This window comes from Rhinichthys klamathensis, unplaced genomic scaffold (assembly GCF_029890125.1).
Source record: "Rhinichthys klamathensis goyatoka isolate OS25496 unplaced genomic scaffold, OSU_Roscu_1.1 h1tg000178l_1, whole genome shotgun sequence".
NCBI classification, from domain to species: Eukaryota; Metazoa; Chordata; class Actinopteri; order Cypriniformes; family Leuciscidae; genus Rhinichthys; species Rhinichthys klamathensis.
The window spans coordinates 425,534-444,291 of record NW_026606707.1 but is presented as its reverse complement, the minus strand read 5'-3'; the positions used below and the strand labels follow the sequence as shown (position 1 = coordinate 444,291).

The 18,758-nt window shown below is 37.6% G+C and overlaps 1 protein-coding gene across 3 annotated transcripts in view; it reads right to left on the bottom strand.

The window, feature by feature from the left end:
- Positions 1 to 18,758, bottom strand: part of pbx1a (pre-B-cell leukemia homeobox 1a) — a 70,277-nt gene that overhangs the window by 1,224 nt on the left and 50,295 nt on the right. The window contains exons 3-8 of one of the 3 annotated variants that reach the window (XM_056260777.1): positions 7,573 to 7,817; positions 7,152 to 7,342; positions 6,781 to 6,907; positions 6,495 to 6,654; positions 4,554 to 4,663; positions 2,522 to 2,611 (exon numbers count right to left, since the gene is read on the bottom strand). In XM_056260777.1, the coding sequence (XP_056116752.1) occupies positions 2,522 to 2,611; positions 4,554 to 4,663; positions 6,495 to 6,654; positions 6,781 to 6,907; positions 7,152 to 7,342; positions 7,573 to 7,817 (923 nt within the window). Of the gene's footprint in view, positions 1 to 2,521; positions 2,612 to 4,553; positions 4,664 to 6,494; positions 6,655 to 6,780; positions 6,917 to 7,151; positions 7,343 to 7,572; positions 7,818 to 18,758 lie in introns of all 3 variants that reach the window. The other 2 variants (XM_056260776.1, XM_056260779.1) reach the window with 2 other exon arrangements.

The window sequence follows — 18,758 nt, the reverse complement described above, 5'->3', positions numbered from 1 at the left end:
CTCCTCACACTTTGCTGGCTCCCTGTCAGTGCTGTTAAGGTGGCAGATGTGTGATATGACCAATGCACTTGGATTGCTGTCCCAAATCTCTACTCAGCCCTCCCTTGAGACTGTCTGATCAATTTCCTCTGCTGGCGACATGGCTTGTCGCTGTGGATTTTACATGCTGGCCTCTGCCGCTTGTGTTCTCGTTCTCTCTCTCTCCCTCTCTCTTAAACACTCCTCCCCCAGTACAAAACTGATGGTTGGAGCTGCTCGTCTCCTCTGGTTAACACAATTCTTTTAATGTGCGCTCAGAGCTGTGGTGGAGGACACAATCGAAAGCTTTCAATGAGTTTGATGGTCAGAAAAGCACCTGCATCTGGGCTTCTTTGATGTTGTTGGTGTTTATGTGGCTGAAGGAGCCATGGTAACGCTGACACTGATCATTTATGATTTACGGTCGCCTTGGTGTGCATATTTGCCACTGGCACCACTTATCAATATGGCAACAGACAAGCTAGAGCAGCTAGAGGTAAGCAGTGTTACCAAAATATTATAATCAAATATAACAATAATGAATGTGAGAGTAGCTATATACTAATACGAATATATTTTAGTCTTGTCAATTGATAAAAAAATAAAAAAAAACTAATAATTTTTCTGTAATTAATTGCGATTAATCGCACCTAACATTCAAATTTTCTATATATTTTTATATTGTAATAATTTCACATTTAATCTCCAAATTGGAACTTTTTATAAAAGAAGGCCAGTATCACTGATGTGTGTATGAAATTGAAAACAAAATTCTCAATTTTAGCCATCAATTGTAGGCATTCAGCATTACAGCATTATTAAAAGCTATCACTTTTTAGATTGATTAGGCTTTAAAAAAAACTTAATTTTAGTGAACTTAAAACAATCTTCACATAAATCCATTATAATAAATGTCACATTTACCTGTGCCCTGACCTGTTTTCATTGTTTTTGACCCATGTAAGCTTGTAAACAGTGCTTTAAGATTTTTAGGTAGGTCTAACAGGTAGGATATATACAGAAAATGTATAAGTTATCAAACACCCCCAGAGTCTTCTCTGCATAAATTATAAATTAATCCTTATTAAAGCTACAAAAGTTCATTCAAGACCAGTGAGTGATTTGCTTTTTCTTTTGTTCTTTGTTTATCCTTAAAGGGATACTCCACCCAAAAATGAAGATTCTGTCATCATTTACTCACCCTCAAGTTGTTGCAAACCATTTCATTCAAGTTCATTTCTTCTGCTGAATACAAAGGAAGATATTTCGAAGAACGATTGGAACCAAACAGTTGTTTGGCACCATTGACTTCCATAGTAGAAAAAAAAAGTCAATGGTGCCAAAGTTCCAATCGTTCTACAAAATATCTTTGTGTTCAGCAGAAGAAAGAAACTCATACAGGTTTGCAACAACTTGAGGGTGAGTAAATGATGACAGAATTTTCCTTTTTGGGTGGAGTATCCCTTTAATGACAAACCGCAGTGGGTTTATTAGGCTGCGGTCACTTTAAGACCTGCCGCACATGACGTGGATCTGACATGCAGCCCATTTTCTCACAACTCTTTACGTTCATTTAACTCATTTAAGACTGTTCTTATGGTAAACATGAATGACTTTCGAGTGATTCATTAAAAAAGTGCGCATTCAATATTCTAAACACAGCTCACATAATGCGCTATAACAGACCTCATTGGTTCTCGCATATGGGTTTTCCAGCCCGTTCTCATCCCAAAGCGTAATATATTGACTCTATTGACAAAGCGTCTATATCCAACGCACATGGCACCCTTTAGCGTCATATGAGACGCAGATATATGGCGCCTCCTAGTGGTCTAACCCTAACACTACCCCAGAACTAAACCTACCCAAAACCGAAGCGTGTTATATTGACGCTAAAGGGTGCCATGTGCGTTGGATATAGACGCTTTGTCAAAAGAGTCAATATATTACGCTTTGGGATGAGAATGCGTTGGGGTTTTCACACGTCACCCTCGCACGCACATAGCCGATACCGATCTGTTCAAAAAATTCTTAATCGGACCCGATAACGATACTTGAGATCGGCTCGGGGCATCCCTAATAATGTTATTAATTAATCGTATTATTAGACAAAATATCATATATACATGTTAATAATAAGAAATGTTTCTTGAGCAGCATATCAGAATGATTTCTGAAGGATCATGTGACACTGAAGACTGGAGTAATGATGTTGAAAATTCAACTTTGCCATCACAGGAATAAATTACTTACAATAAAATATATTTAAAACAGGAAAGTTATTTTAAAATGTAATAATATTTCATAATATTACTGTATTTTTGATCAAATAAAAGTAGCCTCGAGTGAGCATAAGAGACTCATTAAAAAACTTTTTTAAAGAAATAATACATTTTACCATTGCCAATTTTTTTTATATCAAGCTAATGGCACTGGTCTTGAGAATCAGGTACAAGAGCAAAAGAAGAGAAGATCAAATTGAAGAGGCTCAGTATGGACTTACATTGATGCCCTGTGGACTGTATATCTGACTGGCAGCGAGGCTTTCACTGTATCCGCCTGTCTGACTGATAACATGGCGAAGAGTATCCACCTGCAGACAGAAGAACACAACACAAACAAAAGACAGGGTCAGACAATACCTATACAAAACAAAGACGTTTGTGCTGAGAAAAGGTCACCCTGATACAAAAAGGATATTGGCAACCGAAAAGGTCATCAAATGTTGAATGAAATGTTTGTGCTGCAGATATCAAACAAAGGACACAATTTGTTCCAGAACTGATGAGAAAATAAACCCATGTTTACAAAGTAATTGACAAATAATGTGCTTTTAGAGAATTAAATTTGATGCCAAATTCAAACCACAAATATATAAATTATAATTAATATATTTTAAAATAGGGGTGCTGATTTAGGCATTCATTTAATTAGTTATGGAAATAATGTCTTTAACGCACCCACCCAGCCCCAGACCTAGGTTAACATTTCATTCAGGATTGGTGACAAACGTGAACTCATTGTGTGATGCAGTCTATAGAATGCAGATATCAGGGAAAAAAATAGTTTTTGTCTTTTGAAATAGGTTAGTTTTTATCAATAATTAGTTTTTATCATTTGAAATAGGTAAGCAATATCACACGAGTAAGAGTGCAATATCACATGAGTACTGTTTTTGTCTCAAATAGCATGTGAAATTGATTTTATACAACAGTTCAATAAATAAGAAGATAATATTGTGTTATATGTTTATGTTAGACACAATATTGTCTGTTTTGTTTTTGTTTATCTCATATTCGCAAAAGAAAAAAATCCTGTAAAGCCACAGCTAGCCTAAACATTTATGCGCAATATAAACGTCACACATAAACGTTTGTTATAAACATTTATTACCTGTAAATTCTATGTTGAATCAAATCAAATATTTCTTTCTTAAGCTACTTTTTATAATGTTTGATTTGATGTTTTCTCATTTAACACAATAATGACTTTAAATGATCTATTAGGGGTAATTTCTCAGCCAAATTTGACATGCGATTTGAGACATTAATTACTTAGATACAAAATTTGAATAGCTTGACAGCCCTAATTAAATATATATATAATTATACATTTTATATTTTGATCAATTCAATCAAAACACACTAAATAACCTCATGTAAAATCTCTCTCATGTAATTCTTGCAGCACATGAACTCATTTCAGAAGATTTCCTCTGGGATTCCAGCACTGAATATTCATGAAGCACCCCGAGCCTTCGGAGAAGTTGCTTCGTTATGGGTTGAAAATATCACGAACGTCAAAAGGGGACAAACCGAAGCACCCCATGTTTGGATGCTAGCGTGCCGGGCAAGGTCAAGAAGCCACGGTGGCGGACGTGACAGCATGACAGATATGCAATCCCGCTGACAAGAGCTGTATTGTTTCCAAGACTGTCTTTGATGGTCTATTCATTTGGAAGTTGACAATGGCCACGAAGCAGTGTACGACTGCTGGAGGCAAACTGTAACCCCAGTCCGTTCCCAAGGTCAGGAGGACCGTCATGTCAACCACGACTGAGCAGAAATCTACACGCGTCGGACACTAAGATGAGCGGGCTGGAGCTGAGAGATGAACTTTGTTGTGACAAGGATATATAACAAGATGTTGACTATTTTATCAGTTATGACATTCGGTACTAACGAAGAAGGTTCCCCTGAAAATATTGGGTAACACAAAAACAAATGATTCGATTTCAGGAACGGCATGTGCTTGCTTGCAAAAGGGGTTTGGTGAAAAGCAAAGCTTAATTAACCAAAGTACCCCACAAAAAGGCAGAAGCACTTTCCTAAGGTTCCTTTGTTAGAAATTCAATACATATAACAAAAGAATTGGAGTCCTGATGGTTCCAGGCCCACTGGGCAAACCGCAGCCGTGACGTGATTTTGCGAGCTGGGTAATAAGGACCACCATTACGACAGCACAATGTGTGATTGGGTGTAATTGAATGAAATTAGTTACGGTCATCTGCCCTTTCTCTCAGCACTACTCCCTACCTGTGACTGAACGTTGGCCCCCACTTGGGCCCCCTGGTATGAGTCCCCATTCAGAGACTGCACACTCATGAACAAGTCCCCGGAGTTCATATTAAAAGAGCCAGCGGAACCTAAGAAGGAGAGAGGCAGAGAGAGAGAAAGATAGGGATAGATAAAGACAAGAAACAGTCATGCAACAGTAAGACTGAAGTAAGGAGGGTTAGTAGTGCAGAGCTGTTAATTTAAGTGAGGGTTATATGATAAAAAAACCCACACAGGCTTTGTTCCAAATGCCAGATCCAAGCTCAGAATGAGTCGAGAGAAAGTATGATTAATATAAATTTACAATTCATTCAGTATCTAAAAGTACCTAATATTTCTGTTAGCTTAGCAACATGCCAATTAACTCTGTTGGAATCAATTTAGGGCCGGGCAAAAATATTATCACAATATTCTTCCATATTGAATATCAGTATTTATCACAGTATTTATTTCAAACCATTGGGGAAGGAAATGCATTCCAAGTGTTTGTCAGACCTTGAGAATGAATGTAAACATAATTTGTTTTGTTCATAAACTACACAGAGTAAGCTATAGCTATTCATTTAAAATATCAGTGTGCATCTCATGTGCCTGAGTATGTGTAGTAGATGAAATTGTGCCACTCATTCACACAAACACACAGAATACCAAGTCTTTTTGGCGATACTCACCTGATCTTCTAGATGTTGGCTAAATATAGAAAATTACTCAATGTTTTTATCATCACCAGTGATATTGTGGATTTATTGTATTTATTTATTTATATTGATAAATGACTATATTGATTTATCGCACAGCCCTAAATCAATTGTCTAGTCCAGTCTCCAGTCCGCTTCAAATAAGCACTATTGTTTTTTTATGCTAAATAAAATACTAAATCAGGTTCCTTTTTAATTGGGATGCTGTCTATATACAGTAGAAAGTAGTCAGCAAGGAAGCTCATTAGGTTTTGGAACAGTCCTGCTGAACCTGCCTAAGGTTGTTTACTGTTCTCAGCCTGGTCATGCTGGTCTTTAGCTGGTTGGCCAATACCCAAATCCCTCTAAAACCATCAAAACATTATGACAATAGACATTTCACAGAAATTTTGCTAATGTGACAGCACCTTTACCTTAGCACAAAAAAAGCTATTAAAGTGTTTCAAGAACAACAATGGGTGAAGAAGGGATTATTAATACTACTACAGTGATATATCTAAATGGACAGTACAGTTACTGTACACGGCCACAGCCCAGTCATTCAGGATGTGCTAATTGAGTCACACAAGGAATCAAAGAATGCTATTCGTCTTTTAATGGAGGAGACAACGCAAGATGCCCTAGATGTTTAAGAGAGAGAGAGCAGGGCTTAACTTAATTTCCGCTTTAAAAGCCACAAGGCACTAATCAAATGTACATGGACCTCTAATTACTTCAAGGCTATATGACAAAAGGCTTGACCATCTCTTCATAATGACATCCTGGAGGTCAACCAGACAACAGTGGCCGAGCCGACTGATACCTTAAGTGCACTCGTTCCAGAATCCAGATAAAGCAAAATATCATTTTAGGCAAATAACTGTGAAGTCCAACTGGCGATTTTTTTTTTTTTTAAAGTAGAGAAATAGTAAGCAGAGATTAGTAGAAGATGAATTTTTGGTTTTGAAAAGCGAGAGTTTTGTATGAGCTGTGCTGCAGGTCAAGTTGCTGATGTAGATAAAGAAAAGGAGGATTTGGATCTCCTTCAGAGAGGCATTATTATAGGAAGTGTATTGAAGGTAGGCAATTGTGGAATATCCAAACCATTATCAAGGTGAACTTCTTTTTTGCCAGTAGGTGACATTAAAGTTGGTATTTCTGCACCACATTCGAAAAACCTGTTGAAGACCAATGAAAAACAAGCACATCTGTTGTTTGTGTGTGGATTTACTGCAGTACTCACCAGCTGAATTTGGTGTGGAAGGCGAGTTGGCTTGGCTGCCGTGGGTGGAGACGTTGGTTGCGGTAGCGGCGGTTCTGGCAGCGTACATGTTGGCTTCTTCTTGGAATTTTCCAATATTTTTCTTGTATCTGATTCTCTTATTTCCAAACCAGTTAGATACCTGACAAAACAATACCTAATGGTTAAATCAGAATTCAACTTCAATGTTAGTTGAGAGCAACTACAAATGTCTAAGAATTCAATGTATTCTGTGTCACTGTATGAGGTGAAGTTTGGGGAGTCTCACCTGTGAGACTGTAATGGAGCATTTCTTTGCCAGCTCCTCCTTGGCCTCTTCGCTGGGGTACGGGTTGCTTAGGTGGGAGTAGAAGTATTCGTTCAGGATCTCTGTGGCCTGCTTATTGAAGTTTCTCCTTTTTCGTCTTATGGGAAATGACAGAACAGAAAGAAAGAGAGAGAGAGAAAGCGAGAAGGAGAAAGAGAGAATGAGAAAGGGAAAGAGCAAAGCCAGCATGATTCAAAGCTAGTGTTTAGAAAGTCCTTCACATTTGAACCTGCTGTGTGAGATACTCATAAAAATTGATTTGTGATATTTTATATCTCATAAAATGTGTGAGATACTTCCACCCACACACACACGTATACACTCATACAGACCTGGCGTCGAGGAAGCGGGAGCGCAGGATCATGACCGCCTCGCAGGTGCTCTGCTTGAGCTGCATCTGGATGGAGCTGAACTTGCGATGGATGATGTTCACCATGCGCTCGATCTCTTTGGGGGAGATGGGCCGAGTGCGAGACTGCTCCCTCAGCAGGTTCATCACATGGGTGGTGAACTCATTACACGCCTGAACATGCACAGAAGGGCGGCACAAGGATCAGTCTCTGTGCATGTAGCATAACTACAGGAGCTGCTCTCCTGGACAAATATCATATCCTGAGAAGAGTATGTGTCCTTTTTGTTCTTTTCTTTTTTTTGGGGTGTGCTAAGGCCTACAGCATTTTGTTTTTGAAACATTTGAATTTACATAGGTCTGATTTAGGAGACTTTGTTTTACTCCAGACTCTGTTCTCTCACCTGCTCATACTTCTCCAATTCTGTGTGGTAGATCTGACGGATCTGGGTCAGCTTGGCCCGGTAGTCTGAGTGTTCGGCCGAGTTATCGGACCCGGCACCACCTGTTGCAGCAGCGGCGGCGGCAGCGGCAGCCGACCCGCCTCCTTTCTCGGGACCGGACACGCCCTCGGCTAGCAGCATGTTGTCCAATCGCATGAGTTGAGCATCTGGTGGCTCCTCCTCCTGAGCTCCACGGATACTGAGTACTGTCAAGAACGAGAGAGATGATTAAAAACTTGAGTCATTTTTGTAGGCTCAACTGCTAAAAACAGCCTTAAGTCGTCATCAAAGAAATCCTGAAAGCCTCTTACTGGACAATCTTCTGATATATTATCCTGTTTATGACCATGTAGAGGTCATTTCTGATTAACTTAGTTAAGCTAAGATTTGCAATTTCTCAATACAACACAAGCAGATCTTAATATTATTGATCTGCCTGCATTTGACACCATTGTATGAGAATTGAACTGAGCTGGACGATGACATCACTGTTTTCTCCAGAGCTGCTGTTTAGGTAAATGTACTAAATTAATAACTAATGATTTTTACAATGGAAATGAATCAACGCTGAACTTACTGAAGCTGGACAATGACACGACTTTCTTTTAGAGCTGCTGTACAGCCAAAACAATCTTTGTTGCAGTTGCAGCTAGTTTGAAACAATCTGTATTGTAAAAAGTGCTATATAAATAAAGGTGGCTTGACTTGACTCAAAAACGAGAAGCACATACATATGTAATGTATAGATTTTTTCACAATTGCTAAGACACATTTCTTGAAACCTTCACCTTCACCCATTTTAAACACAAAACCAAATCTTCAAACTACATTCACAAAACTCTTCGGGCAAAACCAAACATTCATCTCAAAACCATTTCACCTGCACTCAAAATCAAACAATACTTTCAGATCATATACACACCAGTTAATATATTAACACTACAGGTCATTCATTAGAGACTACATGAAACACGGAGAATACAGCATCCAGAGCACGAGGTTCCATATACAGTAAACTAAATCTGCAATTACGTAAAAAAGTACAGAAATTCCAACTAAGGTGAATAAATAGTTTCCTGTATGTACTGCAAGTGTAGCATTGTATTGAATATTGTAAACGACTGAATGTCTGTATATTCAGCACTTGCATACGGTGAAAATACAGTAGTTGAAATGCAAATGGCCAAAAGGTCAAAGAAAACTCTAAATGAAAAGCATACACTCTATGTACAGTGTGGTGCAACTGCAAAATCAATGTTAATGAGAGATTCATTGTGCCTCAGCATTATGTCTTCATGTTCTGTCCAGCCTGAGGACTTTGTCCACATTAAACCTCGTTTAAGTTTTACGGAAATAATGATTTATTCGACAAATGAGTCGAGGCCTTGGTTCAGAGAATGGCGTTTAGTGTCTTAGCAATTGTGAAAAACTTTAATATGAGTGATCTCCATAAAGGTCAAGTTAAAGTAAATGTCTGCAATAAAATCAACATAATAACATCTCATTGTCTCCTTATGAGCTTTCATGGAGCTTGAGAAATGATATATGGCCTTCATTTTAATTGCTCTCTTCTTTGTGATAAAAAAATGTGGAACTATACACTGATCTTGGCAGGGCATGAGATAATAAAACCATCATTTCATTGATTTGCACTATAATTTAGAATAAATTATTATATCAGAGCTCATTTTTGGTTCTTGATCTTGTGATATTAACCCAGTGAGGAGTAAAAGCATTAAATTATTATTATTAAAAGCATTACACTAAATTATTACTAAGATTATTACCCACCACACTGCTGCGTTTTTTCTTTATTTTCATATAACTGTCAAGTTCTCTGGAAATCTTTTCTTTTTCCGACTTAAGTCAATATACAATTAATCTCCACTCTTTGAATCTCTCTGATTTTAGTGATGCACATGTACGGTATCACTGTTTATTTTGGCTGTGTTACAAAGGTACATGAATGAACATCTACATTACTACAACGTTTAACTCCAGTGTGGGTCCAATTATTCCAAAGACTTTAATCACCTGATTTAAATGTAAAATATGGTACAAATTATTTGGTAAAATATGTTAAACAGAGCAAGGAGTAAGACCTTATTGGTCGCAGAAAGTATTATCAAATTAGCAAGAAACAAACATGCAAACAGTGGAGGAATTTTAAGATCCTGTATGGGTCTGGTTATTACTAAACAAAGATTTTATAAGGACTCTCAGAGGAGTTTTTGCTGTGTTTGTGCGCTGATATTAGACCATGATAAACTGTTGTATCTTTGTGTGCCACTAGATGTCTCTCCTTCTGTTCTGTTCAGGGGCGGCAGACCGACAGCAGACAGAACCTGCCCCAGCCATTGATTCAACAAAGAAAACCTGAGACGGCACACAAATCCTGATTTACAAACAATCTCACAAACAACCATTCACACATTTCACAAGAAGAACAGCTTGACGATAAAGATCCACAGCGGTAAACAATGTTAAATGTAAATAAAACCAATACTCCTTATATAAAGCAACAGTTCTGTCTTGGTTACAGTAACAGTGGACGTCAAGTGGTGACCAAACACAGTATCAACATTGGTTATTTTAAGCAATTGCTTATTTGATCTTTCTTAAAATTACATTTATATATACATATGTACACTACTGTTCAAAAGTTAGAGCTCAAATAGAGGTTTCTTTTAGGAAACAAAAAAAAATTTATAATTCTATTCTAAAAGGGTGCATTAACTTGATAAAAAATGTCACAAAGGATTTCAATTTGCTGTTCTTTTGAACTTTCAATTCATCAAAGAATCCTGAAAAAGTATACCAGTTTCCACAAACAATGTAGAAACAATATTTTTAAAGTTATTTTAAATTGTATTAATATTTCTATTTCACAATATTACACTTTTTACTGAAGATTTTGGCCAATACCTTTAACCGATAATGCTTTATTTTTGAAAGCTGATAATCAATATATTGGCCGATAAATCAAAATCCAAATTTGTATATACTTTTTGAGAGCCTGATTACAAAAAGAAAAGTCTCACTATTAAAAGCCATGTCCCAAGCACACAATTATAATGTTCTCATTACAATTTTATGTAGCCTATGATAGCACATGTTGCACTAAACTATATTTCATATTTCAAGCAATTCAAAACCATCATGGCGAACAGTGCGCATCTGAAGTGTTTCAGCTGAAGGAAATAATCCATTATTTTTTTAATATATCGGCCAAATTTTCTTAACCCGGCCGATAACGATAACATTAAAAATGAACATACAGTATATCGTCCGATACTGATATAGTGGCCGATATATCGTGCATCCCTAGTTTTTACTGTATTTTTGATCAAATACATACAGTCTTTGAACAAAAAATAAATAACCTAGTGACCAAAAAAGAGATTGTGTGTAAATACATATAACATTCAAAACAAAAGATATAGGAAGCATTTCCCCTCCAACTATATTGAATTGTATGATTTGTTTTTTTATTTGCATTAAGCATTGTTTTTCTATGTATTTATGAGTTCACACTTACATACAGTGCTGGTCAGAATTATTTGCCCCCTTGGTAAATATGATCAAAGATGGCTGTAAAAAATAAATCTGCATTGTTAATCCTTTTGATATTTTATTAAAAAAATTAAAACATTGATTTCATGATGAGATCCCCCCCCCCCCCCACTTTCAATTCTTTTCCTTCAAAAAAAGGTTCGATTTTTGTATTTAAAAAAAATATATATATCAAAAGGATAAACAATGCAGATTTATTTTTTTACAGCCATCTTTGATCCTATTTACCAAGGGGGCAAATAATTCTGACCAGCACTGCATATTCAGATATAGTATAAAATATGCGTATTTGGCGTGCTGTCCGAGGAAAGTGCTCCATGTTTGGAATTTGGCCCGAACCCAGAGCAAACCTGCAAAAACAACTAATGTCTGTACTCTGTTGCTGTTGCAATGTGCTGCAGTAGAGCCAATGCAAACGGTCCTGTGACATCATTCTGAAGATGGCAGCGGAGGGCTATCTGTTTCCACAACCCGAACCCAATAAGTCCAGCCTCTTCCAATCAGCTCACTCCCACTGCAAATGTCAGGGGCCGTCAGAGGTCAAGAGGTCAGGGCACGGGTTGAGCGAGGTCAGGTTTCTCCAGAGAACGCTGGCAGTACAGCAAACATCCTGCTTCTTTAGCGCGTCCTTCAGCGACACTTGTACAGTGTGTGTTTCTTTAAGTGATTATTTTTCTTGAACTCTTCGCTTCAACTCTTCAGCCTGTTTTCAAGCGATCTTGCTCTGCTTTTCAAATAACCATGTCTGTCCAATTTCAGGCTCGTCTCAACTGTCTGCCCACCCAACTATTTCACAGCGAATAAAAAAAAAACACAAGTGTATATCAATAGCTCAAAACCAGAGAGAAAGAGCAAGTCTTTTATGCCTTTATAATAGAAAGAGACAGCAACAGTGGAACGTGACTGGTGTACGGCATCGACTAAAGAAACCCAGGCCCAGAAGTGTGCAACGTTCATCTGGAGAGGAAATCTAATGAGGCAAATAATGATTTATTCATTCCAACCATATCCTCCAGTGCACAATTAAATGCATGAAATATATTAAATAAATACAATGAATGCGGATAATCATACAATTCACTTTGCTGTTGCTTAATTACCCCAAACCGATGCAATACACTTTATTTATTTTGATTCAGTAATGGCATGGCAATCGATTAGGCCGTAATGCTGCCGGCCCTGCGTGCGTGTGTGTGTGTGTGTGTTTGTGTGTGGTCCGTGCCCAATGCGCTGCTGATGTGAACTGAGCTGAACTCAACCACCCGCAGACAAACATTAGCAGTTTTCTGAGGAGCAGATCATTCTCTCTTTCTTTCTCTCTCTGTAGGGGAAGATGGAGTAAGACGACCCCCTTAAGAACTACAGCTACGTACACACTGACGTTCTGCCGTCTCGAGTGTTTGGTATCCGCTATTCTGACCAAATAAATATTACAGCGACAAAAGACTCGTTATGTTCAGCAATTATAACTATGGCACAGTCGACGGAGGCGTCGTGTTTTGCTTATACTTTGAAAGGCTGCTTCACAGAGCGCTCTCTTGCAGTGTTGCCATGTCCACTCATTATAAGCGTTTTCGGGCTTTTATTTTTTTTTAAGTTGCCAGCCACCGCCAGCATTTTTGATCATTTTCACAAAATGTTCATGGCCCCCAGGAAAAAATTTGTTGTATGAATATCTGAATATGCAATATATCAAAAGAAAGACGACACTCTGCTTTAATGTGGGTAAGTTTCATAAAAAAAGCAACATTTTGAAAAAAATCACGTTGTTGTCAAAGACTACATCGGGATCGGGTTCAGAACGATGATCAAAACATAGATGGAGTAGATCAAGTCCATCAACACCCCCACAGCTTCACAGTCCTATAACTCGTCCTGGGTCGACATTACATTCGGTAACTTTAGGCAGTTTTAATTTATTATGCTGTTTAATGTTGATGATCGCATTATTTTAGATGTGCATATTACATGTGATATCGCTTGTTTCTGCTTCTTCTTCACCTGTGTTTTGATCAAGAGATTCAGTCTTTCAAAAGTTGCGTAATAGCGCCCCCTACCTTATAACAGTGGACACACAGAAAGCCGGAAATTTCCGTCAATGTTGAGTTAAGCTTGGCTCATAAAGCTATCGAGTTTACGGAGGTATTAAAGTAAGCGGGTATGGGTTCACAATATTTTTGTTCTTATTTTCAGAATAAAACATTTTGATTTATTTTGGGCTTGTTCTTGTTGTTTTTCCTAGCTAGATCTGGCAAATGAGTCAAGGCTCATACCGCTTTCCCTGTGATTTCTTGCACTGCACATAAATAGAAAAAAACATTCTGATGCACATTAAACTATGTCATTAACAACTAGTTGTTCAGTTTGGGTTCGTACACACTGTGTATAATTTTTGTAAATGCGGTTGTCACTACCTGGATTTTTCGGTTAATTCAGTTGTAGAATGAGGTTGACAGTCATTCCCGTACATTACTGAACTGTGTACGTCCAGAATAGGATGAGTTGTAAAATAAGTACAAAAAGGTGAATTGACATTTGAATTTAGCTGCAGTGTGTACGTGGCCAATGTGTTTTCACTAATACATAAGAACATATAAGATAGGAGTTTAGCATGTATAACATAATGATGTATCATCCAATATATTAGGGGAAAATATATATTATTAGGTTACAGCCACACTATTGAGGTGTGTTGCAGCTGTAATGTGATTTTTAAAATGATTGCATGCATCTTATTTTGTAGTTTATTTAATTTGACTGAAAAACCCCCCCAAAAAATAAAAAATAAAAATAAAAAACGTACAAAAGATTAAAGATTAAAAAATAACTAATCATAAATGACTAATCATATAGTAACAACCACACTAGCCATGGTGACCTTTTGCCATATTTCATATTTCTGAGGCTCCAAATGTCAATCAATCAATCAATAAAGCAATCAATCAATCAAAGTATTACAACTATATCAATCTAAATGCCTGTCCCCAACAAAAAAAATAGTGACAAAAAGATATTAATCCTCAAAAAACAACAAAAATGTTAATTTTCTGATGACATGCCAAAATAAATAAGAGCATAACCATTTAATGAATGTGTTCAAATTAAAAGGTGGGAGGGACATGTTACCCCATCTTACCCTATCTTTCTCTTTCTTGTTTTCTCTCTTTCTTTTTTGCATGTGTTAGCATCATGAACTTCAGCAGTTTTTAGAAGTCTCTAATGGACGATTTCACTTTTGGAGACTTTTCACCCTCCAATCAGTCGTATAACACACACACATAGCGAGATAGCAAGACCTAAATTCACTCTCCTCACTTCTACAACAAGGCCAAGCGGGTCTGGTATTCCCTGTGATAATCCTGACAAAACTCACATCTTCCTCATGTTTGTGAAATTCTAATCTTTTTAAAATGTATGCTCGATCACAAGGTTGAACAGTCTTGTAATCCTCCTTTGGAGCAATAAAAAAATGTGTTTCGTTTAGGCGAAACGAGGCGTTTACGCAGTCAGGGGCTTCGAGCTAGGTTTAGTCAGGGGGTTTATCTTTTCAATGTCTAAACCAAGGCTGGTATCAACTTCAGGGAATTAAGTTGGGAGTCAAAGAGTGGAATGGATTACTGTTGAGACAGGAGGATTTGGCCTGATTTTGTATCAGAAAGAGAGACATATGGCACACAGCAGACTCGTGGCTCTTTAGTTCTCTGTAAAACCTCCTTGGAGAAGAACGTCTGAACAGTTTTGCTGAAATGTTCAGCGTTGCTAAAAGTTGTACTGCCATCTAAAAAAGCAATAAGGTATATTTATTACATAAGCTGATTTAATGATAAGGAAACATTTCTTATTATTATCAATGTTGAAAACAGTTGTGCTGCTTAATATTTTGGTGGAAAACCATATTTTTTAACTTTTTTAACAATTTAACTCATCTTACCGGTAAATTATTTTTATATTATTGAACTGTAGAGTGTAAATGTATTATTTTACCTAGCAAATTCATTGACTTTGTTCTACTAGAAGACATAACCCCACGCATAGTCAGTGGGGCAAAGTTTATTTGTTTCTGAGCGAGGTTACAGCGGTGTGTCTAGCCTGACTAAAGCCAGAGATTAAGCAACCGTCCCTCTCTGGCATGTTTTAATTGAACGGTGACAGGAGACAATTCCCACCTCTCTCTGTACTCATCTATAATTAATCTGTGGATGGAGGAGGCCCTATCAATGACATTACATTGTGTTAATTGCACCGGAACGAATGTACACACACACACAAGATACATAATATACTGATGACAGGGGAACATTCTGATGCATTGCATCTACTGTCTTGTTGTGAAAGCCTCTTACAAACCACTTCATTTTGTCATTTGGTGTTTACATGAACACAACCACGATCCCATAAAAAAACTAGACAGAGACACACAAAGCCAGCCAGTCAAAACAAAAAAAGAAAGGAAAAACTAAAAAATGCAAACAAGCCGCCCCGGCGCTGCTGTGTTTTCGTACTGCCCAGCCCCCTCCCTGGCCTCAACTCCCTGTGAGCGTCTTAAATGAAAGCATGTTTAATTAATGATGTTGAAGTATTCTGTCACAATTAGGAAGATGTATGGTCAAACAAGGCGCTTGTGATGGCCCTGACAAGGATGATGAAAGTTTGCCTTCCTGGACTGGCACTGGCAGCCAGCGCTGGGCCCTGGAGCCTCTCCAGATGCAGTCAATACGGTAACGTGAGAGCTGAGATCTCCAAGCAGACTCATGCAGTCAGCCAACAAGCATCTAATGCACCTCACTACACCACTACATCACAATACGATATTATGGCGATACTCCAAGACATATGATAAAAGGTTAACAAAAAATGTATTGTTGATTAAAATGCTAAATTTTATATTACATTGTGGGTTTAAATGAATAGGCTTGGACTTGGTGCTTGTAACCCAAGGACAATGGTGACACCAGAATAAAAATATTCATGATTCTGAAGCTGAAAATACAGAGTTATTTTAGATGAATATGCTTGCACTCTTTCACTGACTAGATATATTTAAAATAATGCTGGCCACTTTTTACTGGTAACATCAGACATTTGGCATTATCAGGACCCACAAATATTCCCACATTGCATTATTATACATTATAATCAACATTATATATAGAAGTTGAATGTAGTACTTACACTAAAACTCTGAAAACTTGAATTTTTTCTCACACAGTACTTTTTTTTTGGGGGGGGGGGGGGGGGGGGTATACGTATCGTACCATCCACGATACGTATTGTTCCATTTTTGTATTGCGATATATTGTGGCACGATATATTGTTACACCCCTACTAAATACTTTATTTACTAACAGGGATGTATATATACGTATGTATTATATTATGTATTAATGTATTATGGGTTTTTTTTATATAATGGTGTACTAAAACAAAAACAAAATGTAGTTTACCTGGCAAATCGGCCTAACTAGACTGATAATTTAACAAAAACTAATATTGTTTGATATCAAAATGCACACTGATAAAGTATGCATCCACATCTATTGTTGTTAAAAAAATTTTTGTGGTGGGGCCAGTGAAATTTTTGGCAAGGTAAGTAAAAACCCTTACCATTAAGCAATGTACAATAGCTGTTGTAAACTGGTCACAACGGTTAAAATATATAGGCCTATGGCTGCTCGGTTATGGCAAAAATCATGATTTACGATTATTTTTGGTCAATATTAAAATCCAGATTATTTAACATGATTATTGGTGGGTGATATGATCAAAGTCTTATTTCATGATATGAGTAATTTTAAATATCAATACAAATTTCCCAATTATTGCTACTTCAGCAAAAACGAATACTAAGGTCACTAGTACATGTCATCAAAGTAATTACACAAGACAAGTAAACAGTCAGCAATACAATAAGAACAAAAACAAAAAATGGACAAATAATTACAACAGAATGAAAATACAAATTAAACAGTCTTTCAATGGTCTTACTGTACACATTAAATATAGATGAATCCTTATTAAAGCAACTTAAGCTATTCAGTCAAGATCAGTGAGTGATTTTTCTGCCATTTGTTGTTTGATTATCAGTAATTAAAGATTATCAGTAATTACAGGCTTCAGCAGGATCCAATATACTGTTACACACGCGTTTTCTTTCTCAGCTGTGTACATTAACTTAAGACATAATACACTTTATTTACGTGAATACTCTACAAACAGCCATTTTGACATTTTTGTGTGTACTATGCGTTTAGATGCGTATCCGAAGCCCATTTGCTTATCCACGTTAGTCTCCGACTTGGAGCGTACACAGAAAGCGGCCTGAGGAACAGTGTCTCTTTTGCGGCTTAATGCGCTTTTAATAACACCGTTTAATATCAAACACGTCCCGCAGTTAAGCAAGTTTTGACTTGAGGAACAAAAGCACACCGTGAAGGAAAGGAAGGTGCGCTGGACGGAATGAGGCAGCGGCACAACAATCGTTTTACCTCGATTATCTTGTTTTCATAATCGTTGGAAGCCGAAATCAAAAATCAATTACGATTAATCGCCTTATAATTAAGCCTTATAGGTCTATATCAAGATACCAACATGTATTGTACATTCAATAACTGGTATTTTGGTGGAAACTAAACCATGGTAAAATAAACAAACAACCACTTTGTGTAGTGAACGCATTACCACCTCTGGTGTGTATTATTTCTCTAATAATTCAACGGCCCGTTGTCAATTATTCCTAACTTAATAGTGTGCAAAGCATCAAAACGTTATACATCTCACGGCGGGCCATCTGTTCAGATTTTCTCTATTTCTGACTTTCTCTTTCTTGTCTGTGTCATGGTGGGCCTGTCACCAACTCGTCTGTGAGACCAAAAGACGGACAGCGACATGCTAATGTAACATTGCCGTCATTCATTACACAGCCTGAATAGAGTGAGAGAGACAGAGAGCGATAGAGAGAGAGACACTATCAATGGTACAGGCAGCATAATAATAACATCCACAGTCATTCAGCACAGCTCTGTTCTTCACTCTTTGTTTGTGATGTAGGGATTCGGACTATGTTTTGCCAATCTATTTCATTCTGTGTTACTGTCACATGCTGAAAATCTCATCCCACAACACAAATAAAATTGTTTCGCTGGTCCTGTATGCAACATTTACTTGCGTTTTGGTTTCGAGTTACAACAAAGAGTTATTCATTTAAGTCAACATTGACGTCTTATAGGTGGACTCTCCAAAATAATGACAGAAAGGCTCAAGGAATCAGAGGGTGACAGAATGAACACTGAAGATGCAGAGGAGGCGGGGAAAGAACCGAAATGGAATGGTAAAGTACGGTGTCAATTAAAAAAATGAACTGGAGTACATTGCCGTGATGACAGCTGGTGGGAGCTGAGATGACAGGCGTTACATTACGCAGCTTTGGTGGCTCCCGTTGTTCCCTCTCTTGCTCCCCCTTCCCTTCCCTGCGGAAGATGGTCAGCGAGACGGGTTGGGAGGAGAACGGAGAGCTGGGACACCACTGGCCCCCAAGCTACAGCTAATAACCGTGATTAGCATTAGCAAGCCTCCAC